At 53.9% G+C, this 26,241-nt stretch overlaps 1 protein-coding gene across 12 annotated transcripts in view; it reads right to left on the reverse strand.

The window, feature by feature from the left end:
• Positions 1–12,208: 12,208 nt before the first annotated feature.
• DISP1 (dispatched RND transporter family member 1) overlaps positions 12,209–26,241 on the reverse strand; it is a 188,193-nt gene continuing 174,160 nt past the window's right edge. For all 12 annotated transcript variants that reach the window (XM_045453341.1, XM_045453340.1, XM_045453339.1 and 9 more), the window contains 5 exons: positions 25,890–26,013; positions 25,023–25,150; positions 24,266–24,363; positions 22,079–22,176; positions 12,209–15,720 (listed from right to left, as the gene is read on the reverse strand). In XM_045453341.1, coding sequence (XP_045309297.1) covers positions 12,232–15,720; positions 22,079–22,176; positions 24,266–24,363; positions 25,023–25,150; positions 25,890–26,013 — 3,937 coding nt within the window. In that variant the 3' untranslated portion in view covers positions 12,209–12,231. The remainder of the gene's footprint in view (positions 15,721–22,078; positions 22,177–24,265; positions 24,364–25,022; positions 25,151–25,889; positions 26,014–26,241) is intronic.

Consider the following 26,241-nt stretch of genomic DNA (forward strand, 5'->3'; position numbering starts at 1 on the left):
GTGGCAGGCCCTGAAGTCAGTGCTGAGGTTACAAAGGTGAATGAGACACGACGACCTGTGATAAGGAGCCGAAGCCACAGCTATGACAAGACAGTGGGGCTTCCTCCCCCAGCAGAGCCGCGGTCTGCTGACCTTCCCGGGGTCTCGGGGCTCGGCTCTGCCTTCCCCCAGGACACCTGCCACCTCCTGTGTCCCTGCCCAGGGCAGGACTGGGAACCGCCGGGGCCCGGACATCCCCATGACTGCTGGTCTGCTCATCGACATGTACGTCTCGGGCACCTGCCTTATGCCCTGTGCTGGACACAGAGTCCCAATCAGCAGGCGGGTCCCTGACCTCAAGGAGTGTGACGCCCGACGATCTACACAACAGACGAATACGAGCCCTGTGATGCGAGGGGCTGAACGGGGTGGTTCGAGGGGCCGCTTCAGCAAGGTGGTGGCTGATGTGATGTGGCAGGGGCTCTGGAGAAGGAGGAGGACCTGTTGGTGCCGGAGGCAGCACTCCAGGCAGGGGTGCCTGCTGGGGTGAGCAGGGCCAGCAGGGGCGCAGAGGTCAGCGCGGCAGGTGGCCCTGGGAGGGGAGGGCAGGCCGCATGCGGTCCTGGCAGAGTTATGGGGACAGGGAAGGTGGAGCCGGCGTTGGCAAGGTGAACGCTTGACCCTCTCTCCGTTTTCCAGAAAGGGACAGAAGTCACGTGCACAGGCCCAGCTTCCCTCAGGTCAGCAGCAGCCGTCATCACGAACGGGGCTGCTGGAGACGCTTGGGAACGACACCAACGATGCGATGTCTGATTTTTATCAAATCTCGTAAGCCAACTGTTAAAGAGTGCGTGCTATTCCAGCAGGAATGAGTTTCCTCCGTGCCCAGCCCAGGACCACCCAGAAGCCCTCAGCAGATCTGAGAAAATCACCGTGAACACCCGGCCCCGACCTGACGGGTCCAGCCTGTGACGGGGGTCCCAATCCTCCTGGGGCCACAGGAGAATCTCAAGTGTCACAAAACAGGACCGTTTCAACTCGGAAGTTCTGGTCATAAAACTGAACTTTTAGGCCCAAAGCCAAGCATAACGCCAGCCCCGTCCCGCCCACGTGGGGTCTCAGGACAGCCTGGCCCAGGGGGCTGCACAGAGGGTGTCAGTTCTGGTCCCGGTTCCGTCGTCTCCCCATTTCTGCCGGGGTCATGGTGTCTGTCCTTTCCTTCCCGCCGGGAGCCCAAGGCCAGCACCGTGGAGACACCACTGCGGTATTTGCAGGACCAATGTGGGCTCCGTGCCGGGGAGCTGGGCTGTGTGCACCCGGGAAGTACCCTCGTGGTCAAAGCACCTCTGGCCATTGCTGATGAAAACGAGGCAGGGATGCCAACTGTCACCACTTCTATTTAACTTTGTCCCTGAAGAAGGAAGGGAGGGAGGGAGGGAGGGAGGGAGGGAGGGGGGAGAGATTGGACAGAGAGTAAAGCTGTCGCTGTCAGCGGACGATGTGACTGCGCATGCAGAAAGTCCGAAATACTCTATAAACAATTTGGATTAATAAGGTCATGGACGAAGGTCAACATACAAAAATTAGGTGTATTTCTACACGCGAGCCAAAGAGAATTAGGGAGAATCTCTCAGCGGCATTTACAATGACATCAGCAAGGATTGGGTGTCCAGGAAGCAGCCGGACGAAGGATGGGAGAGAGTCTGTGCTGAGTGTTCATGTGGCGGACAGACAGACGTACACGGTTCGTGAACAAGACTCGGCATTTAGAACTCAGATGCTCCCTAGAGAGATCTATCATCATCCTCAGAACCCCCGCAGGTTTTTTGTTTTTTGTTTGAGAACAGTTTTTTGTTTGTGTGGAATCCCACTCTGGATTGATCAGACAAGTCTTGAAGGAGAGCCGCGTGGGAGAGCGAGCGGAAGGACAGACACGGAGACCCAGGGCTCAGAGTGGCGTCGACTGGACGCGGTCCCAGGGCGGCAACTTGGGCAGGGAGAAGGTCTGGTCAGCTGGCCCTGCGTCCATGAGGAAACTCTGCACAAAAGTTAACTCCAGACCAACCCTAGACCTCATGTCAAGAAAAAAACAAAAAAGAATAACATGGCCAGAAAAAAACCACAGCGGAATATCTCCGTGACCTTGGAGCAAGCAGAGATCTCTTGAATTAGACACAGACAGTTCAACCACAAAGGAAAGTTGGAGAAACAAGGCTTCACTGAAGTCAAGAAATTCTGTTCCTCAAAAGACCCCACAAGAGCGTGAACAGACAAGCCTCCTTCCCCTCCCTCCCGTGGCAACAGGGTGGGGGTCTGGGTCCAGCGCCCCCTTGTCCTAGGACGGAGAACGATGACCCCGTGACCCGAGGGGAAGCAGACTCCGTCTGATGCCTCGCAGGTGTTTGGCAGAAATCTGGCAGGAAAGGCTGGCTGGAGGTGGGACCTAGGGTGGCCTCTCCCTCCGGGGCCCCCGCTCCGTGCCGAGGAGCCTGATCCGCCATGCCCACCCTCGTCCTGGCCCCGTGCTCACGGTCGGCTGGACCCCCGGCCTGTGCGTCTCTGAGGTTAGCCACAGACGCCCCCAGAGCCTCCTGGGATCAAAGCCCACACCCACTGCCGTAATAACTAGGTGGTAAGAGAGCCGGGGACAAGGGAGTCCCACGGGCAGGGCGGGACGGTGGCGGGTGCCTCCGCTGGCACTGACGTGTCGGGCCCTGAGCTGCGGGGAGGGCCAGATGGGGAGGACGGCGGGTCAGCGACATGGGAGCCAGGGCGCCTGGGCTGCCCACGGGAAGGGAGGGCGGGGAGACTGACTGGGGCCTTCTCGGGCGTCGGGCTCAGGAGCTGTGTTTGTGTTGACGCAGTCATAAATCAGCCCCACACGTAGGTGTTCCCAAGCGCCAACCCAGGAAAAACACTTGCATTTTCCCGGATGGAGTCAGTGTCCTGAAGGTTCCAGGACCCAGGAGCCCTCCCTGTGCCACGCAGCCCCGCTACCCGGAGCTGCCAGGCCCTGGACGGGATGGGCTGCGGTGGGAGTGCCTGTAAGCAGAGGGAGTGGGACCAGCCCCCCAGCCAGCAGGTCCCCCAGGCCACAGGCCCCCAGCCGGCAGGTCCCCCAGCCTGACAGCCCCCCCACCCAGCCCGACAGGCCCCCCAGGCCACAGGCCCCCCCAGCCCACAGCTCCCCCCCAAGCCCGACAGGGCCCCCAGGCCACAGGCCCCTAGTCGGCAGGTCCCCCAGCCTGACAGCCCCCCCCGGCCCACAGCACCCCCCCCAAGCCTGACAGGCCCCTCAGGCCACAGGACCAAGCTGACGCCGACCTTGTCCAGCTCCGTCAGATGCCAGGAAAGACTCTGGGAACCAGCGGCAAGAAGGCACCACCTCTGGGCCCAAAGCAGACGTGAGCCCTCCCCCGGGCAGGGGTGTGTGTGGGGGACCAAACCACAGGTTATCTCAGGAAGGTCGCTCAGGAAAACCGCTAAGGAAACTTAAAAATCGTCGTTTCGTGTGCAGATTCTCCAGTCCAGATATTAGTGGCACTTGGATCTTCTCGAGGTCAGAGCTCTGTGTCCATCGCTCCCTCTGTCCTGCCTGCTGCGTCCGACCCCTGCAGGGCTCTGCGCCCCCAGCCATGCCATCCACCCCTCCTGGCCTCAGTTCTCAGGTCCCCAGTGGCATCGATGTCCCACCGACAGCCCGACAGTCTGCAACTGTCCCTCCCCAGACCCTCTGAGAGCTCCCCACAGACGCTCAGCCCCAAACCCAACTTGGCAGACCTTCCCCCGCCCCCCACCCCCTAAAAGCACGGCCGGTGCTCAGGAGTGGGGCAGCATTGGTGCACGAGCGTTTTCCAGGACGGGGACTCAGAGCCACCGTGGCCTCTCGCTGCCACGTCAGGACTGGGGTCTGTGCTGGTCTGGGCCGAGGCTCATTGGGGCTAGTGGCCTCATTACCCACCATCCAGGCCACTTTTATCGAGAGGCCGCTCACTGGAGGGGAATCGTGTGCAGGCCTCGTCACCTCCACCCGTGTTCAAGTCCCATGGCCACGTCTGAGCTTCACAGGGAGGAAATGAGAGACCGTCCTGCCAGCCAGGAAACAAAGCTGTCGGGAGAATCTTGCGAAGCCGTCCCCGCAGAGACTGGACAGGACACCCTGGTGGGGGGACATGCCCACAGGCCCGGGGTGTGGAAAGGCCTCCCTGCTGGGCTGCAGACAAGTGGTCAGTCAGGGACTGAGAAGGGTTCCGGTGGATTCCTGCCTGGTCTTTACTTGGTCACCTGGACAGGCCACTGTCCACTGATGCGGCCTCACTGCTCCTGGGGCCTCCGCCGGGATCACGGGCCAACGAAGGTCATTCTGTGAGCATCTGGTTGTCCAGCCAACTCTGGACAAAAAAGGACACCGTCCTTTCTGTGGCTCCGAGATGATCATGCGCTGTTGGTTCAGAAGACCTAACCCTCTTCCTCCTGTGACCCAGACCTGCAGAGCCCAGACTGAGGGGCCTGCCCCCTCTGGCACAGGGACACTTCCCCAAACTGCTGGTCTCTGTCTTTTTTTTGGTTTAATGAAAGAAAGTTTGCTCATCACATAAGGAAACACAACGCCGCCTCTAACTCCAAAGAGGGTACAGATCCAGAGCAGCGTCTGCCCACGAGCTGGCCCCCCGGCGTGTTCAGTTCACCCCACCCCAGGCCCAGCCCTAACCTCCCAGCAGCCTGGCTGGGCGCTCCCTCCCGCCTCCTCCCTGGTGGACGGGAGTCTGTCTCCCTTCATGCACAACACCTGGAATGTTCTCTCCACGTCAGACCTCCGAGTCCACGCCATTACCCATGTGGACAGAGAGCCATCGAGGTTCCGGCGACTTCTGCCCGATGGTGCTATTCCCCAGCTCTTGGGTTATCAGATCACCTTCCCTTAAGGAAATCGAAGGACTCGACACGTTTTCTGGTTCCTCCATGTGCCCTTGGGTCCATGGCCCTCTTCTCCAGGTGGGCTGGCTCCCGAGGAAGCCACTGGGGGGTTGGGCACAGCCCCTGTCCACCCTGTCCAGTGTGCATTTTGGTGGAGCTGTTTGCACCGTTAGCTGGGAAAGTGGAAGTTTCAGAGGCCGTGAGGCCCAGACATGGTTACTAGAACATTTTAGAACAGTAGTTATAAGTTGCGACCTCTGGGTAGAACCCCAAACCCCAGGGAAAATCCTTAACGTGGCAGGAAGTCGTGTAGATGAGGTCTTAGCCGAGGCACTGGTGTGCCTGCCTGTCCCTTGCTGCTTTCTCCATCCCCCTTCCCTGAGGTGGAGACTGTGACATTATAATGTCCCCCTCCCTGCAGGGTCCTCGTGTTGTGTTGAGCAAGGCTCTGAGCTGCAGAGGACAGAATCTATCCTAGTGGTGTTCACAGCACAGGATTCCTAGTGGGACATTAGGAAACTCACTGAAATGCCGCTGGAGACTCGGGCTCTGAGCTTCCAGAACAACACGGGCGCCTCACTGGAGTCACTCTGGTACAGGAGCTCCTGGCGTCCTCACACCCAGGAGCAGCTGCGTGGGCCCATCCCTGCTGGCATGATCACCTTCACCACGAGTCGGACGTGGGTCCACGGGGCTGGCAGAGCCGGTGCTGGCAGCCTCAAGGTAAGCAGGGCTTCTGGATGTGATGGCGGGAAAGCAGGTTCACCACGGTGAGAAGCTTTCCAACTATGCTAACAGGCTGTTAAGTTTGGACAAAGCCCGGCTCACACAGATTCCCCTTTCTAGGCTCACGTCTGCATTTCCTGGTTCTGCAGAAGCCCCTGTTCAACCTTTCAGTTTAGGGCATCCGAAGAAGTCTGTAGAACAAAGGATTTTGATTTTGTTGTGACTTGTTGGTTCTGTCACTTTTTTGCAGCCTTTCTGTATCCAGTAACGATGATCAGTTGTTAATGGCCCCGAACTCTTGCTTTTGTTTTCCCCAGCTGCTGCCCCCAACACCTATCCAGATAGGTGCACTGGATCTGGGACCCCGAGGGACACCCCGGCTCTGCTGCTGCATTTCCCAATCTTTCTGTGCCCAGTTTGCACATTATAAAGTCAGGTCACGCTGCCGACTTCAACAGTTGTTAAGGGTTGGATGACTGGTGGGTGAAACAGGGCCACATGGGCAGACATCAACACTTAGGATTCCTTACCCCTTCCCTTCCTCTCTTCCACCTCGAGTAGAGCCTTTCTGCTAAACTGTGCTAAACGATTTAGTTTCTGCTAAACTGCTAAATTATTATTTAAATAATTTAAACAATATTTAAAACAAATAAAGTAAAAACCACCTATATTCCAGGCACATTGGGCAATTATGTAAGTAATGTAAAATAACTCCCTTGTTTGGTAATCAGTCCCTCACTGGACTCCACTACCCACAGGGAGCCTCTGCTACAAGTTTCATGTGTATCACTGTAAATATTTTATTCGAAACTCTTTTTTTCCCCCACTTAACAGGAAACCATGGGTATCTTCCCAGGTCAGCTTATAAATACCTGCATCACTATGTTAAGGGTGACACACAGTATCCCATAGTGTTACTGAACCATGGGTCCACTGGCAAACATCAGGTTATTTTCAAGTTCTTGTCGCCAACATCCCCACACATGTGTCCGACTCTCTCTCACTGGCATTTCCAGAGGAATGGGTCCTAAAACGGGACTCTTGTATCACAGACTATAAACGTTCACCGTGTTGTTAAAACTGCCATCTTGACATATTGTATTGATTTTCACTCATCCAAAACAATGCCTCTTTCCCTCATTGTCCCCAGTTTTCAGTTCTGGCCCATCTGTTAGGTTAAGATGGCATGTCACCTAGTGGGTAGATTGCCCTGTACTCCTTCTGCAAAGTGCCTGTTCATGTCTTTTGCCCATTTTCTGACTGGGTGACCTTTTCTTTTAGATTTGTATGGTAGAGGTACTAATCCCTTGTCTGTTGTAGATGTAAAACTGGTTTTCTTGCAGGTAGTCATTTGTCCTTTGTGATGATCTAACTACTCTGGGCTCTTGGGAGGCAAGGCACCTCCACCTGCAGATGGTTCAGGGCCAAGCTCAGCACTGTCTGCTGCATAAATAAGTGAATCTACACATGGATGGCAGATCAATCAAGGGACAGTCAGTCTGCATTAGTGAAAACTCTACATTAGGAGATTAAAAAAATTTTAATGTTTATTTATTTTTGAGAGAGAGAGAGAGAGAGAGAGAGAGAGCATGAGCAGGGGAGGGGCAGAGAGAGAGGGAGACACAGAATCGGAAGCAGGCTCCAGGCTCTGAGCTGTCAGCACAGTGTCTGATGCGGGGCTTGAACTCACGAACAGCAAGATCATAACCTGAGCCAGAGTGGGACACTCAACCGACTGAGCCACCCGGGTGCCCCATGGAGATTTAAAAAAATAAAATGTATATTCTGGAAATCGTGTCCATTTTCTGAAAGATTCATCTTCAGTTCAGATCATTGCAGAAAAACCACTGTGGGTCATGGATGTTACTTTCCAATCCCTGGGCATCCTGAGGCCCTCAGAATGAATACGACACACATACATCATGCAGCAGTGCCCATATATGTAAATAGCACATAGGAAACTAGAAAACTGTGCATCTACCTTAACTAAGAACTAAACAAAGATTAACACGCTAATATGTAATTGTGTCATGAGGCATCCTACAGACTGCTAAACTCCACACAATATCAAGGGATCATTAACCATGTTTCTAATGACTTTATTTTGGGGGGGTTTATGTCATAGAAAAAACTCTGGGCTCCTAGATTGGCACCGGTCAACTGAGTGATCAGGTTAAGTCCCTCAACCTTGATTTCATCATCTGTGAACAGAGATTTCCGCCCAGCTTACGTCCACCACTCATCACCCAATCTGCACCTGGCAGACTTCTCACGGTACAGGTCATGTAATTTAAGCGAGGAGCACAGGGGCGCCTGGGGGACTCAGTCAGTTGTGTCCGACTTGATTTCGGCTCGGGGCATGATCCTAGGGTCATGGGGTTGAGCCCCGTGTCGGGCTCCGTGCTGACAGTGTGGAGCCTGCTTGGGATTCTGTCTTTTCCTCTGCCCCCCTCCCTTGCTCACTCTCTCTCCAAAATGAAAGAAATAAAAATTTTTTAAAAATAAATGAGGATCACGTACAGGTGACCCCAAGAGTATAGTGGATGAAACCATTGATGCAACTTCTAGAACATAAGCAAATGCAGCTTACTGAAAACACAGGGAGACTGACTGGAGAGGGATAAAGTCTTTGTTACTTTGAAGTGTTTGCTGAAATACCCACGCTGGAGACACCGTGTGTACACGTTCTCCACACCACGTGCACCTGCTACCACACCGGCACGTGCACAGATGGCATCCGTGACACAGAGCCAGCTGACAGCCCGCAGACCGTGCTCCCGAGAGGACAGAGTGACCACGGCTGGGGCGGCACCTGTGCAGGTAGTATGCCTCGTCGAGTCCCTGCCGCCCTGAGGCGGTAGGGCGTCGCCAGCTTTAGTTTATAGATTCCGAAGGTGACTCTTCCTCCATCTTTGGTTAAGGCCTTGCTCCTTCATCCCAGGCAACCCCAATATTCACGAGGCACTTGGACCCTCGTCCCAAAACCTTCACGTCTCCACTTGAACAGAAGTCTTCTTGTTCAGTTGTCTGCTTCACAAATTTCTTTTTCTTGGGGGCGTCAGCTCTGCTCCTCACGGACTGAAGCTTTCCTAAAGGCAGGGCTCCCCCTCCTCGGACTCCCTCCCCGTGCCCTGCGCGCATGGCTTTCAGTGAGGCTCTTTTCCCGTGAGCTGCCGTAGGGGCTCCATCTCTCAAGGACTCAGTCTAGTGAGGGAGACAGAGAATCAGGCGGTTGTTAGCACCGGTGCCAGAGGGACCCGACGCCGACCACCAGGGCGGTTTCCTGTGGTCACTCAGGACGCCACACTGTGTAAAGGACCCATCGCCTGATTCTCCCAGACCCAAATACGGCAGCAAAACACAAAGAACTGTTCTTCCCTCCTGCCCGAAGGGGCTCCAGATTCAGGATGAGCTCTGCAACCCGCGGGGTTTGTAGCTATCAACTCACAGATGAGAAAAATCAGTTTTTGTTTCCAGAGCAAGATCTGTCCCTACATGTTTTCTAAGTCACAGTGATTTAGAGGAGGGACTGAATTCGGTCTCAAAGTTTGCTTCTCTAGCCTCCGCTTACCCTGGGACAGACAAGCAAGCGCTGTGTGGTCTGTCAGTCTGGCGGGGAAGGTCCCCTGCCTGACATTCGCTGCCTGGACCGTGTGATAGATCTGCAACCACACGAGAATGTTCCATAGTTTGCCCCCCACTCCCTCAGTACGAACCACTGAGAACACATCGCAGCTTAGCTGTTCTGCTTGATCTGAGCACAGGAAGCGCGGCCCCCACGTCACCGAAGTCACAGGGTGGGGCCGCTCACCACTGGACGTCCCCTGACAGAGCTCCTGCCACCACTTACCTTCTTACTCAGGTTAAAAGTTGACGGCTCTCAAGGTTACCAAAATCCAAGCCCTTGGAGAAAGTCCAGGCCGGAAGGGAAGAGCCCTTCTGAATGAAAGAGGTCACGGCTTTGCTGTCCGCCCTGCCCGAACCGTAAACCGCCCCAGGTCTCAGGAGGGCCAAGCTGATGTGCCATGGACGCCCGTCCCTGACAGCAAGCCACCGTCACTGCCTTCACGTGGATGGACCCGTGCTGCCCCCGGTCATTTGCTCGGCTGCTCCCGTGTGCATGCGCTGTGCTCTCCAAACCTTATGAGAACACAAGTTACTCTCTTGGTTTTGTTTTTCTTCATGAAAACCCCAAAATTTGGGCAGTTAAAACATTGTTAAGGACAAAAGGCACAAGATTCTACTAATCAACCATGGATACTCATTCCTTTTTTTTCATATATTTAACGCAAAGATCTGAAACCTCATAGTGTACAAAGCCAAACATTAAAGAAAGTGGCTGTTTTACAAAAAGACATTGTAGATTAATATAAAATTGGAAATCAACTAAATGCCAGCGAACATTCTGGAAAGATCCATGATCCATAAAGCGTATTTGAACATTACAGTTTCTTCTGCATTAAAAAAAAAAAAAAAAAAAAAAAAGATGGCCTCATGACTTCAACACATTTCTATGTTCATGGCTGTGTCTGAACCTTATGAAAAAAAATCCAATTGAATCTTCAGATGTTGTTTTTAACAGAGACTTAACTTTTTTCTTCTAAAATGACTCTCCTTGTTTAAGAGAAAAGACAACTGTGTTCGGTCATTGCTTGCTTGTATCTCATTCAGAAAGTGTCGCAGCTGCTGGGGGGTGGGGAGGCGGTTTCCATGTGAGGCGAGTGAATCAGGACCCCTTCCTAATCTCCTGCAAGACCCCACCTGTAACACTAGTCTTCAAATCACCCGTTGCAGTAGTTTCAAAGTTTAGAATGATTATGGCTGCAGCCCAGAGTACCACGATGAAACTTACTATCACAACAGCGAAGCGCAACTTTAGAGAATATCGTTTCGGGAGGCAGGACGTTTTACGGTGACTCACAGGAGAGAGGAACATACGCGGATGACGGGCGGCTTATTTCAATCAACGCAGCTCTTCTCTGAAAAACTTTGTGCTTTCGGCCCACTGCACTTTCCAATCAAGTTGAGATTTAAGAAGTGAGCTCGGAGGGAAAATGTCAGGGACAAATTTGGGAACGTGGGCTCGCAGCTGAAGGTACGTGCTGTTGTGGGAACGGACGGTGTGCAAACACTTCCCAGGGAAAGGGCTCTTTTCCCCACATGTACTTTGACCTCTTCTCTGCATTGGACAGTGGATGAAATTTCTGTTGAGACAAAACTAGAAACAGGGGCCCTTCGCCGCCCAGTAACGATGTAAAAAAAAGCTTTCTAGTCCCAGCTAACAAATTCTTAAAGAAATTCCTTCATGAAAACATAGCTCAAAGCCCAGAGTCTGGAGGTGAACCCACCACACTCAGGGTTCAGGGCAATGAGGCGACGCGGTGGAAAGCTGGACCCACAACCCCGGGGCCCACATGTGGCAGAGACTGTGCAGAGGCCACGACTGGGCAGCTGGTGTCTGGCGGGGGGCAGTGGAGGGATGTGTCCGTGGAGGACGTCTTTAGGGACACCGTACGGCACAAAGATCAGAGACTGTTCTCACTTCAGAGAGCAGAAGGAGGACCAGATGGGAGAAGAGCTATGGGACCAGGCCTGGGGGCAGCCATGGGAGTCGGTAGTGAGCCCCTCGTCACGCAAGGGACGAAGGAGCTGGAAAGCTACTTAACGGACCTGTGTGCTGTGTACAGCGAACCATAGGTCCCTTCCGACTTCCGACGGCGTTTTTCAGGCCCTGGAATACCGTTCAGAGCCGATCTGGACAACTATCCCCAGAAAATGAGTGATACAGCTTCGGGAAAGAACGCGGTATTTAAGGCACCTCCCCGGGCTCTCTTCAGAGGACCCAGCTGGAGGCAGATGGGAGGGGGGCACTTCACGGGAGAAGCCCCCTCACCCTGAAAGCTTCGAGGGGCCGTGGTCCGTCTTACCCGCGTCAGTCAAATGCGCCCTATCATGCGCTCTCCAGGCCGGACACGTGGCCTGATGCGGACGCAGCCCCACCCCCGGGTTATCAGGTGTAATAAGGGAACAATCGTACATTGTGGCTAGTGTGAAGTCCCCCATTTGGATGTAAACAAGTTATTGGCCTCATGGAAAGTCTACTCATGCAGACGGGCAGAATGCACCATTAATATGCCGGGCACATGATCTTTAAGTGAGGCCTCACTGTCGTGTAGTCCCTGGACCCCAGCCAATGGGGTCTAATAAAATCAGGATTTATGCGGGGCAACCAAACGCCCAGATCAGGGTATTGGGGGGAACCTTGTTGCCGGGAGACCTGCGTTTCCGGGCACCTCAGACCCTCGCTCTGTGGCTCACGGCTACAGGGCGGCAGAGACTTGGACGGGCGCGCTCATCAGGCCGGGTATAAAGGTAAAAAACTTTATGAACTTTGTACTGTTTGAAAATATAAAATCCAATAATCAGACAACGCTCCTTAGAAATGTGAGTTTGTTGTTGCTCATAAAAAATATAAAAATATTCCATGACTTTTGACAAAGTGCAACTTGTTCCTGCCATTTTTGGGCTCCCTTTCCACACTTACGCGTTTTACCTCCATTTCAAAGGAACAACTGAAAGGCATCAGTTCTGAATTTAGCACTATATTTATTAGAGTGTTTTTATCAACAAACTTTCACCAGAAAGTTCCGAGTGCGTGAACGCAGGGGGCTCACTGGCCTCACTGTCTGCAGAGTCGCCCTCTGGGCAGGACCCGGGCTGCGCGTCCCCCGTTAGACGGTTAAACACAAAGTGTGGTTCATTCTGACCGGACTGTTCCAGATCCTGTGACAAGCACAGCCCTGTGTTCCTGTCTGTCTTGTCCGTCTGGCCCCCTGGACCCGAGCCCTGGTTCCTGGCCCCTCCGCCGCCCTCCATGTGCCCGACGTCTCTGTTCCTAGCAAGCCCCCTTTGGCTGTTCTCAGGATCACAATGCGCTTTTCGTGGGGACCCAGGGCTTCTGCAGACACAGGCCGATGGCCCCACCGTCGGGGGAACGTGCCCCACGCTCGGGAGACCGTGACTGCGGGTCTTCTCTGGGGCCTGAATGTGCTGCACGGGGTGCAGGACAAAGCTCGTGGGCAGAGGATTCTGCGGTCCCGGTGGCCTCGCTCCGCCCTGTAGGCAGGGACAGTGATGGACGTGCGGGATGGTGCACATGAAGCCTTCGGGGGCCTGGTGTGCGCCCTTCTGCATGTGCACGAGGCTGCCGGCGGGGGCAGCGCACTGGGGACACAGGCCGTCACCCGCCTGCTGGCCGGCATGTGGGCCAGGCGTCAGGTGTCTGTAGGCATCTGGACAAGTGCATGTCTGACTCAGAGAGAAGAAGTGACACACGGCGTGCTGCTCGAGAGGGGACGGGAATGGGGCACCGCCGCCATCGCCCCCGGGGCCTCTGCTGTACGCGGCACGCACCGGCATCCCGAAGTTCCTCGCGGGGCCGTCGGAAAACTCGGAGCAGATGTGGGTCTCCTCGGAGGCGCTGCCGCTGCGGGTCGCCAGGGGCTCTAACTCATAAAACTCATGCTCCATTTCGGATTTGGGGGCCCTGGGATCTAAATGATACGCATTCACGGTGTGTGTTTTGCTTTGTCCTTTGTCCCCGGGGCTCGTGGACACGGCGTGGGAGAAGGCGCCACACTGGAGTCTCCCAGGTAAAGGAATCTGACCGCAGGCGCCCTGGGGCCCGAGGCAGCGGCACAGGCACTGGAAGAAGAAGGTGGCGAAAGCCCAGCTGACACACATGATGAGCATCATGAAGGTGCCCAGCTGGGTGTATGCCAGAACCGTGGACGGCATCATCATGGCCCCGGCCACAAAGGTGGTCAGAGCGGCCATGGCCATCGCGGAGCCCATGCGACTCAGGGAGAAGATCACCTTCCCCTCCCGGTCGGCATCCGGGGCCAGGCGGTAAGCGACCCCGTAGTGGACGGCGAAGTCCACAGACAGACCGACCGCCACGGAGATGGTCACCGACTCCAGGACGTTCAGCTCCCAGCCCAGCAGGACGAGAGAGCCCACGGTGACAAATATGGTTCCCGTGATCGAGACGATGGCGAAGAGGCTGATGAAGACGTTCAAGGTGGTGAGCAGCATCACGCTGAACGCCACGGCCACGGAGAGCCCCATGGCGATGAGGGTGCCGTCCGAGAGGCTGTCCTGCAGGTCGTAGAACTCCAGGTTGCTGACAAACCAGCCGTTGCTGAGGCCCTCGGGAGCCGAGCTCAGCTCCCTGGAGATCCACGCGTCCACCTCCTTGTAAAACTGGTGCATCTTCTCGTAAGCCAGCGTGAACAGGTAGGTGCTCTGGAACTCGAGCACGACGGCCCTGATGGTGTCGTTGATGTCAAACCTCGGCCCCGGCGTCTTGCTATCCAGGTGGTACCCCGTGCTCCGTTCCAGCTCCATGATGGCCCTCTTGATGCACAGCTCAAAAATCTCCTGCTTGTAGGGGAAACTCCAGCGCCTGCAGCAGAGGTACAGGGCCGGCTCGTCACAGTCCTGGTTTTCCATCCACTGCTTGAACGTCTCGATGAAGCAGCTCGTGAAATCCTGCTCATCCGTCTGGTGAAAGAAAGTCTGGTTTCTCAGCTTTTGACAGAAGTGCAAGATCCAGACCTGGGAAGCGGGGCTCGCGATGTTAAAGCTGCCATCCAGGGCCAGCTTCCCTTTGCTCTTGGGGTTCAGGGGGTCGCCGTTGTCCTCCGGGGACACGCCCCAGACCACCGTGATGGGCATGTGCAGCTCCTCCCCGCGGTGCACGCGCTCAAACATGAAGAGCTTTTTGTACTCGGCGTCGTAGCGCTCGAAGGGGTGCGAGGCCCTGAAGAGCTGGAACTCATTCAGCTCCAGGGAGGGGAGCTTCATCTTGGGGTTCACGCACACGACGTAGGCCCCGCCCACGGTCAGGGCCAGGAACCAGAACAGCCAGACGTAGCGAAACTTGATGACCACGCACGGCAACACCTTCTCGAAGAAAACTCGCGAGGCTTCGGAGACGGCGAACAGCAGCCGGTGGCACTTCCGGCGAGCCGCCGCCCAGCAGCTCTTGCTGACGTACTGCTGCTGCGGCTTTCGGAAGCCGCTGAAGAGGTTGAGGAGGTACCGCTCGTGCAGGACGACGACGGCCGGAAGCCACGTGACCATCAGCACGTAGTTCACCAGGACCGCCGTGCCCGCGTACACGCCGAAGCACCGGATGGCGGTGATGTTGCTCACGTAGTTGGCGTAGAAGGCAGCGGCCGTGGTGAAGCTGGTGACGAACATGGACAGTGCTGCGTGCTGCAGGGTGACGCCCACCGTCTCCGCCGTCCCTGCGTGGGGCTTGTCGCCCTTGGCGTGGCTCCAGACGTCACACAGTACGAACGCGTCGTCTGCGCCAATTCCGACCAAGATGACGAGTGCGGTGAGGTTCATGAACGGGAAGAACTCGAAGCTGAACACCACGCGGTAGAGGAAGTAGGAGACGATCAGGGAGCTGATGACGGCAAACACGGTCATGAGGGTGATGAACAGGGACCGCGTGTAGGCGCACATGACCAGCAGCACCAGCAGGACGGCGATGGCCGGGTACGCCGTGTCTGTCAGGAGGTGGTCCTGGAACAGGCTGTGCTTGAGGCCGAACTCGATGCCGGCCACGCTGGTGATGCCGTCGGAGCCGTTCCAGGCCACGAAGTTGTCCAGGTAGATGTCCATCATGCTCTCCCCTTTCTCCGTGGGGGAGAAGAGCATGCTGTACCTCAGCGCGGGCGCGGTGGGGTCGGCGGCCTTTGGGGCCACGAAGTCTTTGTCCACCAAGTAGTGCAGGATCTGGTACACGGCGTTGTACTTGGTGCACTTGCGCGGCACGCCCGTGCACTTGAGCTGGCCCTTCCTCCTGGCCGCCGCGTCCCAGCAGTCGGGCCCGAGCGTGCCGTTGTGGTAGTGCCTGGCGCAGGCCCGCAGCAGCTTCAGGGTGTGAGCGACGTCTCGCTCCACGATCTTCTGGCAGGACGACCGGTTGTTGAGGATGGCGATGTAGTTCCCCAGCGTCCAGCTGGGGCAGCAGGACGCGGCCGTGGTCCTCTGGCACAGGTCCCCGAACTGCGGGTGGGCTCTGATCTGCAGAGAGAGACGCGGAGACCGGCGTTTAAAACCGCTTCCCTCAAAGGTCCGAGTTAAGGCGACCTGGAGGGGCGGGGGCGTCGTACGGGCTAATTAACCTCCTCCTAGGACCAGGTGGACGTCCCCCAGGCCTGCGCTGCGGGCGGGGGGTGGGGGGGGGGTGGGCAGCAAACTGCTCGGCGCACTGACACGCAAGCGCGAAACCACCAGCGGTTTGGTTTTAAGAAGACAAAGTCAGCGCCTTTTTAGGACGCAGGCCTTCGGAGTCTCTTTAGAAAGCAACAAAAAGGATGGGCCACGCGGCTTACGTATACACACCTGCAGGATCAATTCAGAGGACAGACAACAGCTGTCCAATTGACAGAGGGACAAACTGGTGGCTTTGCCTAAAGCTTCTGGTCGTCGGCATGAAACCTCTGGTGACAGGGAGCTAGATCTCAGCCAGCTTAGCTGGAAGCCAAGACGATATTCCCCAGAAAACCGTCCGTGAGCCCGGAAGTGACCCTGGTGATGTCAGGAGCAATGGTCCTCAGTTAAAATATCCCACATTTCTGATTTTTTAAAAATATATGTGTACAGTTAATGAGACAAGTAAGCAGGCGTTGATTTCTTCCACATCCTTAAAGGCTTATTCAAGTTGGATAAAACTCCTTTTGGGGTTTGGGGAAAGCACGACAGTTCTGGATTTAGTGTGGACAGTGCCTCATTTAGAACACTGTCCCACCACCGCCCAAACCTGCAAATTACATAAATGGCCCCCTCCTGAGAGCGAGTTTAGGAAACATCCCCCTTCTCTCGGGCCTGCCAGAGACTTCTCTTCGGAAGGTGGCCCACTCATCTCGGTTTATCAAAGGCTGTTCCAGGGAGGAAACTCCAAAGTTCAAGGAGGGTGTGACTGTTTCTTCTACTGGGATTAAATGACTCCACCTTTACGCTTAATCAATCATATGCTGAAGTATCTTTGCAAAGCAAAGGGAATGTGGGGACAGATCGAGTCTTTGGTACTTAGACTCATCCAAGAACCGGCTTCCCACGCCCCTGGCTGTCGAGACCCCTGAGCGGGACCGGTCCTGGCAGGCGGGTGTAGAGGAACCACTGCACGTGTATCCCAAGCATCAGAGCCAGGTGACCCACCATGGGATTCACTGTCTGCTTCTGTATACATTTGAAATTTTCCATAATTAAAAAATTTTAAAGACTACTCTACTGAAGGTGAAGAAAAATGAGCCCAAAGGGTTATGATTCAGGCATACTAAAATGGTTATTTTAACAAAGGCTTAATTTTTAAGCTCATTTCCAGAGAGCAATAATTATCTGACATTTTATAAACCGGTATGATTAGTATTTAATTCTTTGTAGGTAAAAACGTTCACATATGCTAACACAGGGGAAGCCCTGGGATCATGTCTCTCTGGTTTTCATGGCAGATAACCAGCTTTGCCCCACAGAGAAGTATCACACCAGCCCCTGGAGTCGGCCTGGTGACTCAGGAGAAAGGTAACGTAGCCCCGACGTCTGAGTTTCAGATGGAGGAAAATGCATCCATTATGAAGCCCGCCGTCAGCTGAGAGGAACAGACGTGTAGTTGCTGAAATAACCACATGCCAGAGAGAAAGGAAATAGAGTTGCCAGCTAAAACTAGGCAAAAAATAACCTTCAATAACCTTTTCAAGTAACAGCAGGGTTTGTGTGTGTGTGCCTGACCAGAGATTACAAACTTAGACAACATAAATGCAGACTAAAGACAGTCGTATTTTGATGGCTGTTATCAAAAACACATGCCAGTGGGGCCCTTGGAGACCAGCCCTCAAATCCAAAGGTGGTGCTGGCTGATGTACAACCTTCCACACAGTTTTCGAGGCCCCTGACAGGGTTAGAAAGGACAGAGGAAAGATGTTGTGACTGATACTCTTTACCCCAAGTTGGATGCCAGCACCCTGAATCTAAAGGGTTGGAGCCCAAGAGAATGTTTAGGCTTTCGGGGAGTAAGGCCCTATGTTCCCCTCCATCTGTCCATCCACCTGTATGTCCATCCATCTACCCATCCACCCACCCACCCATCTGTCCACCCATCTACCTACCCACCCATTTGTCCATCCACTCACCACCCATCCATCCGTCCATCCACCCACCCGCCCATCCATCCACCCATCTACCTACCCATCCATCCATCTGTCCATCCACCAAGCCACCCGTCCATCCACCCATCCACTCAAAAGAAAAACAATACTTATTGAGAACCTACACATGAAGAGTAAGGTACAGCGATCCTTGCCCTTGAGTTACGCCCAGTGAGGCAGAGAAATAAAAAGCTCAAGTCACTATAATTCAACAGGGGAAGCAGCAGGGATGTGTAAGGGTCTGTGTGAACCTGCAGAGGGGGCACCCACGTCTGAGGGGCTTGGTTGTTCATGACGGGGATGGCGAGACCCACAGGCGTTCGTCATGCTGTGGGGCTTAAAGAGATCACAAGCAGGCGATCTTCACGCAGAAAGCAGGTTTTCAGAAAGAGATTGGCGGGAATGATTGCAAAATCTTTTAAGTTCTCAAACTGGGAACTTTCAGTGAAAGTAATTTCTTGTAATTTAAGAGCAGGTGGCCTTTCTGTTCTCGTCAGTCACAGACGGGACGTTTTAGGGAGTCATTTTGCTTCTATGGCTATAACAGGTCTGTGCACACACCCATTTCCAGAGAGCAGCAGGGGTGAGGCTGACTTAGAATGGGGGGAAGCAAGAGAAGAGAGAAAAAGAAGACACTGGCAGAGTTTTCAATGGTGCCTTAACTTGTAAAGCTGTTGGCTAGGCCGGAGGCACTTTAAGAGGCTGAGAGAAGAATGACGATCAGCACGGGGTCTCATCCACTCTTTTCCCACGTGACACCCCTCTTGTACTAAAAGCTCAAGGGACCCAGGGAGACGAGGCACAGCAGGGCCCCGCTGTCCTCTGTAACACAAGTACCACACATTTCTGGAGTCCACTAAGCTGCAGGGGGGCTCACGTGTCCACAAAACTTACCCGGTAAACAGGGTGTTAGGCGCTAAATCTCACATCTCTTTGACAAGCTGGTTGCTTGAGTGCTAAGTTCCATGATGGGCAAAGACTAAGAATCAGGGTAAAGGGTTTCCAGCAGAGTCAGGACCCGGGAAACACTCCGCCGGGTCTAATGGCCGTCTGCCAGCGCGTCCCTTGGGATGTCAAGGCAGAAAAGGGTAATGAAGATCCGGGGAGTCCGCTGAGCAAACCAGCATTGTGTCAGGCGGTACACGGCAGCATCAGAAACAGGAGCCACTCGCTTTGGAAACCAAAGCCCATTGGAATCCTGAGCACCAGGGGCACATAACTTCAAGAGAATCTGGGGTTTGAGCTCAGTGCGCTGCAAACACAAGCAGGTGACAAGGGACACGTGTGGCCTCGCTGAGCCTTCACCCCGATTACCAGCCATTTTCCGGTCATCGCACCCGCCGTTAAGCCCTCTTGCTCAGTACCCCTTGGTGTGGGTCCCATCCAGCTTGATGGTTGCTTGAGCGCAAGGGCGGGGTTGGGGGTGAGGGGAGGAGGAGGGAGAGGCTGACAAGCGGCGTGTGCACAGTTTACGTGAATCACGACCAGGACAAATAACGCTCTGCAAAGGGTCTCGACCCGGGAGACCCGGAAAGGGTACGGTAGTCACCTGCAGACTGAGCTGCTAGGCGACAGTTATTACGTTGGGTGTCAGGGAACGCACGATCTCTGCGAGGAAGGTTTACCGTTCCGTACTCACTGCAGACGCTGTGTGTGCCACTGTTGAAAACAGCATTTAACAAGGCAAATTACAACCTGCTCTATGAGGTAGGAATTCTGGGGCCTCGACCCCCTATTTTTTCATTTGTCGTTGTGATCTGTAACTGGCTTGACCATTCCTGCAGACGCACGTCTTGGGCCTGCTCCTCAGATTTTCAGAAGACTAGATGCTTGCCACATTCTCGCAGGAATTGCAAACTCGAACTCATGGCCATCCGGTCCTGATAACCAGAGCACGCTGGGAAACAGACAAGAGGGCACACCGCTCCTTCAACAGTCTAAATGTTGCACACGCATCAGGCCAAACCACTGGGAAGCCACGTATTTAGATTTTACTGCTTTAATCCCCTGCAGAAATTGCTTTTGCCGGAACATTCTCCCGCTGCCAGCCTGAGGCACGGTTTAGAAATCCGCTCCAATTGAATACTGTGCGTCCCGTAAGCATGGTGGTACTTAACTTAAGGACTCTGACGGACATCACACTTCTTCCACGGAGGCCACGGGGATGGTGCTCCCCGTATTAGTACGAGGGGAAGGGGAGCGTCTTCTAAAACACATTTGCTGCCCTATTTACCTGACTTTTGTCACCAATTGCGAGTTCTGTTTTGCTCTGGCTGCCAGGGAGGGAGGAGGGAGGAGTGCGGCTCACGGCCGTGCCACCGCGTACTGATCGCACCGTTCCTGTCCCTTCAGTTCTGTTACGTTAGCCTTTTTGTGAGCTGCCTAGTCCTGCTGGTGTTTATCGTCTGAGAGAGTCTGACACACACCCACACGTACACGAAATAGCGTCCACTCCCGTGGTGCCACAGCACTGCGTACGGGCCTTGGGCCTCTGGGTCCGTTCAGAGCCCAGCAGTGCTCACAGGATCGGCTGTTGTTCTTGTAAAAAAAAACGTACTTTCTAGGCCACGAGGGCTCTGTGAGGATCATTTCGGTGGGAGAGGGCGTGCGTGATAACACAAGACAAAACAGAAGAGGGGTGGTTGTCTTCTGCAGCATGACGCATGGTGGAAACAGAGACTAACGTCAGGCTGGGTTCAAATCCCACACCTGCCGCTGACCACCTGCACGGACTTTCCCCATCCACAAGACAGGCCAATAGTAGGATTTAATTCATGACATTATCACAAGGACTTAAGGAAACAGTCCAGTGTCTGGAACACATTCTGACAAATCCAACAAAACACAACAGACATCAGCTATGAATCAGCTGCGTGAATTCGGTCTCTTCAGAGTCTTTGGGGAGGGAAGGTTAAAAGGTCAACAGCAAAGGTGGGAAAGGAAGGACCGGAAGCCGTGGTGTCGCGGCACTGCTCTCCCGTGAGCGTGGTTACCACACAGCTATGTGTGAACGGGAGCCACGGGCGCCACGGTGGCAGGGCTGCTGGGGGGGGGGGGGGCGATGTCTTGCACATGCTAAACAGGGCTGTGCGCATTTACTCCTTGAGAGTTAACTTTCCATACGAGACGGGCTGTGACTCGTCCACAGTTTCCAAATAATGAACTGAGAGCTGTAGAAGAGAAGAAAATAAGGCAGACAAAGATGGACTGCTGATTAAGACACTTCTGTTTGTTTGTAGGTGGCCAGTGACTTTGGTCTGTTGGAGCCGGGCAGACAGAAGATGGCCCTCACAGAAAACCCTGGTGGCCCGACCAGCAGGAGATGCACAGTCTTTCAGGATGAGGAGAGTCATGAGGCCCAGAGGTGACCTGGGCGAGCCACTCAGTTCGCAGAAGGTACGTGAGTCAGCATGGTGGGCGCTGGCCCTGTGGCCCCCAAGAGCCCTGTCTGCTTCCCTGAGAAGCCCCGTGGCCGGGGTGCTGGGGCGTCAGGCTCGCTCTTAGGAGGCACGTGATCAGGTTTCCAGCAAAGCAGGGACTTCGGGCTAAGTTAAGAGTTACGCTAGGAGACCGGTGAGCGCCTTCCCTGCTGCTGGGACGGGTGCACGAGTGGCCCCGAAGGCAGTCTCGACTCAGAGAATCTGCCTCTGAGCACACAGAGCTGACAGCCCTTCCAGAGCCCGGAGGCTGACCCCACATTTTCTGGGGCTGACATCTTTCGGCTCCAGAGACCAAGAGCAGAGGGCTTCTTGTGTTGTATCCTCTGTCCTCAAGGGGTTTAGAGTTCAGGGCACCCTGGACTGGAGCGCTCGCCATCTACACACCCACATGCCTCGATGTCCCCTTCCCTAGCCTGTGCCCTGAATCTGCCCCAAAGACCCACTGGTTGACTGCCTGGTTAGGCCGCGGATAGCCGCCTCAGTAGGCAACAACAGAAGTGGCTTAGGAAAGACAGAGCACGACCACAGAAAGGAAACATGCTGTGAAATTAAGACAAAAGACTGGACAGAGAACAGGGGTAGGAAAGAAAGAGTTCTTTATTGAAGAACATGGGGGCGCAGAGGCACCTGCATCCGAGGAGGTAGGAGTGTGGGGCGCCGGCCTCTGGCGGGTGGTCCCCGGGACTCAGGCACCAGGAACACTTACGTTCCAGCGGTTACCACGTCAGCAGGGAAAGGACTTTCAAAAATCGAATCTTATTTGCTGCAAATGAATTTCAGTTTTGCTTTACATACCCTTGCATTGTCTATACTGCACATGGATTTAATTGCAGGTAAACTCCACAGGGTCTCCCCTCCAGCTGCTGTGAACACCACTCTGGAGTACCGGTCGCCTGGTGACATGAAAAAAGAAAAGAAAAAGGTTATAACCGCCCATCAGACTCCGCTTTCAGGAATAGCTCGAACGGGAAAACACAAGTCAGTAACAGCAGGGGATCCTTTCCCCATTTTCCAGGAGAAAAATGTAAAAAAAGAAAGCAAACGATGCCATAACATTATTTTGGTTCAAAGCCTTTGTCTACTCACTACATCTTAAAAATCGTAGGAGTCATAGAACAAACCTATTTCTGATCAGACTATGATTCGGACGAGCGATCTGTAAGAACTCTCCGCACGAAATTAATTGCACGCCTCCCTCTTAATTTCAAAACACGTCACCACAATGGCGTACAAATCCCTGGAAGGCTGTGCTGAACATCAAGCGTGGGTGTTCTCCATGGCTTCGAACCAGGGACGACAGATGCCAGGCGATCAACTTAAGAGTGCCAAAAACAGTCAATCGGGTACCACGGGCTGCCCAGGATCGCCGACATACGCTGCGTTCCAGCTGGGTCCGCAGTCTCCCTGCTACACCAGAGTTGAGAATGAACACTGGGAACATCTCACTAACACAGAGTGTGTTTCTGAATAGTCCGGCTGCGGGACAGACTGGACGGAGCACGGCCCTGGAGGCAGACCTGGTGTGACCAGGTCCCAGCTCTCCAGATGAGCAGCTTCTCCGAGCCTGGGCTCCTGATCTGTAAGCACGTCTCTCCCAGTTGCAAGAATTAAAGGAAAAACAGCCCTCGGTAAGGGCTGTTCCTGCCTCCTCAGTCATTAGAACTTCATTCAGTAAAACAGAGTGGATTCACTACGTTATCTGAAATGTGTAACTGTGCTAAAAAAGAAAACCAATCTGCAAATTTGTAAATAAAGCTTTACTACGTGAGCTTTTATTCATGATTATGAAGTTTTCTTTAGTAAACTCTTCATCAGATGGCCATTATCTTATGTTGATTGGTTTTGAAGAGCAAAATGAGCCCCTGGAAACAAACACCTCCTCCAGGGAGCCAGCCGGCTTTCCTCCAGGCGGGGCCGTACCGGGGGCACAAGTGTAGTGTGTGGGCTGCTGACACAGAGGGGCCACATCTCGTGAGTCTGCTGATGTCTGTCCTGATTAGTCAGAAACACATAGCACCACCTGACCTAGAGGAACCAGCCAGGACAGTCGACTGACCAGACTTCGGCTTTTCTAACAAGACGCAGAAAACAACACACAAGTTCCTCCCTGGGACCAGGACAGAAGCCTCCCTGGTCTCCTTCTTTCCATCTCTTGGTTACTGTGCTGTGAAACAGCTTCCAAAGTACAGAACCTCAGGCTGGACAAGATCAGCGAGGTCCTCTAGTTCTAACGAGACAGGAAAATACACGCTTTAGGGGGAGTGTGAACAGGGAAAAAAAGCCAAATTCGGAAGGGCTTTGGGGTCTGTGTTCACTGAAGGAGAAAGCGGAGCTCTGTGCTCACGCCCGCTCTCCAGGGCTGACCGGGCTCCTCCAGGCAGGCCCCTCGCTCACGGGGAGAAGCTGTTAGTGAATCTGCTGCCCGCGTTCGAACACCTGGAGGTTCTACACGAACGTGTGGGTCCCTGACCTCCGGGAAGCTCTCACGTTTCTTCCAGGCCACGGTCCGTGCAGCCAAGTGGCTACGACCCGGACACGTCCCGTGCACACGTTATGGGTCGGCCCCGTGGGACGGTAATCCGCCCATCCTTCTATCTCTAGTGCCTAACAAGGCGCAGAGAAGCTGTCGATAGATGCTTTCTCATGACGTAGAGCATTTCAGGGTTCAATCCAAAGATATGTACTTATTACTTGACTGAAAGTATTTTTTCAATAATATAAGAAATTTAAGAGGACTTGAAATTTGGGGCAACCAGGTCAAGAATTTTACTAGATGTTTTATCTTCCGTAAAACGGAATGGAATTATGCAATAATCTCTCATTGATTTTTACTGTAGGTGAATACGTTCAGGTTAGTGGTTGGCCGGCCCAGAGCAGGAAAACGGCTTCAGCTCCCCCCCATCCTCCTCCCGACTCGGTCTAACCACACTCGTCTCGAACACCGGGAGGCCCGAGGGGCTGTTCACCTGCGAGGCCACTCACTCGGAACGTCGCAGAAAAAGCTGTCCCTGTGGAAGTCCCAGTCGACCTCTCTTTTCTCTCGTTCATAGTGATCATCGGACCACCTGTCGTCCCGGTGGCTGAAAGGGAAGGACAACGTGAGAGGCAGGGACGTGCTGGTGACCGTGCGGGGAAGGCGGTCGACCACGCTGGCACAACGCCGTGTGACGGCCAATGGAGGACTTGCGGTAATAAGAATGTGCAGGGGTGCCTGGGGGGCTCAGTTGGTTAGGTGGCCGACTTCAGCTCAGGTCGTGATCTTATGGTCTGTGGGTTCGAGCCCCGTGTCGGGATCTGTGCTGACAGCTCAGAGCCTGGAGCTGCTTCAGATTCTATGTCTCCCTCTCTCTCTGCCCCTCCCCCACTCATGCTCTGTCTCTCCCTGTCTCAAAAATGAATAAATGTTAAAAAAAAAAAAAAGAATTTACAAATAAAGGACTATTTCAAGGCCAGTAAGTGTACCGGTAACGGTGTATCCTGAGTCACAGCCTATGTAGCACTTGAAATTTAGCACTAATGTAAGCAAGCAACATTCACTTCCTCACTCCTGTAAAAGAAAAAACCCAGACCCTCACTTTCCACTCGAATGCAACAACATCTTAAAAGACAGCGAGAATGCCAACAAATCCAGTGGCAAAGATTGTGAGCCACATGTTTGCATCTAATCGTTTTGCTCAGATACTGCTTAAAAGTGGAATTCGTTAAGCAATGTTCTGTGTAAAAGTTAACGAATAATTACCTCTTGGCTTGTTCATCTGCATACTTAAAAGGGTAGTTTGCTAATGTCGCTTTGTATCCCGTGTTTTTCACCATGTTATTCCACGTGACCAGTCTCTGGCCTATCGTAGTCCCTCTTGGTTCAAAGCCCTGAGACAAAATATCACAAACTCTCATTAGTGTACGTCACGTAGGCTCGGTGTAGTTCTAGGAGCAGGAGAGCCACGTCCACAGACGTGCAGGCCCTCCCCAGGCCCTCCCCACCGCTGCCCCGTGGCCGATGGCACCGAAAGGGTGGCCCGACGTGACGGCAGCCACTGCTCGCCACGACGAGGCAGTGGGGTTGGTTCTCTGCTGCGTTAGCCATCTCGGCAACAAGGAAAACTCGTATCTGAAGGTTCTCTTTCCAGTTCATACCTAAGCATCCAGCAAACACTTTGATGTTATGAAAACTTACGGTCGCATCAGATTATGTCATGCACGTTAGCGTTTTACAGGAATGTTTACTTAAAAACAGACCCTGCTCTCTCTTAGTAATACTGAAGTTCCTCTAACTCCTTCCGGGTGGAAAGAAGAGACATTCAGTCCTAACAACTTCACAAAAACACTTTTATAGAATGCAGATTCTCCATTTTATTGATTTTTGGCTTAAATGTGGGAGCCAAGGAGCAAAATTTCCAGATTTGTAATGGTGAGTGGGTTCCTTGACCTTTTAAGAGCCTGAAACCACGATGGCACAAGTTTACTTTCAGAAGGAGAGCTGCACCCCTACTGACAGCTCGAGAAGGTTTTAAAACGGCTCATAATTACATAGTGTAACATGCATTAAAATACTGAATTTTCTGAGGTCATTTTGGGCGAAAGAAGTTCGAGTGGCCGTTTTCCTTACCAGCAGTGGGTCGGAGAAGTCGGGCAGCTCGGGAACTAACACCCCGACCAGGGCACAGACGACGATGAACGCGGTACACATGCCCAGGACCACGACGGGCCAGTCGGCAATCAGGGACGCATAACTGCGGAGCAGAGAGGACACAGGAGGCCGCTTAGGAGTGGCAAGAGGGCTCCCTGCCGAAGACAGCGTCTGTGAAATCCTCCTGGTTCAGACCTGGTCCGGGAGTGTGTCAGGAACAGATGCAGTGGGAGAAGACACACGGCACTTCAGACGTCCATCTGCTCCTCGGGAGACCAGCTACGGTCCACACGCCTGCGTGGAAGGAGGTGTGGGGGGGCAGAGGACCCAG

Source organism: Leopardus geoffroyi, chromosome C3 (genome assembly GCF_018350155.1).
Source record: "Leopardus geoffroyi isolate Oge1 chromosome C3, O.geoffroyi_Oge1_pat1.0, whole genome shotgun sequence".
Lineage (NCBI taxonomy): Eukaryota > Metazoa > Chordata > Mammalia > Carnivora > Felidae > Leopardus > Leopardus geoffroyi.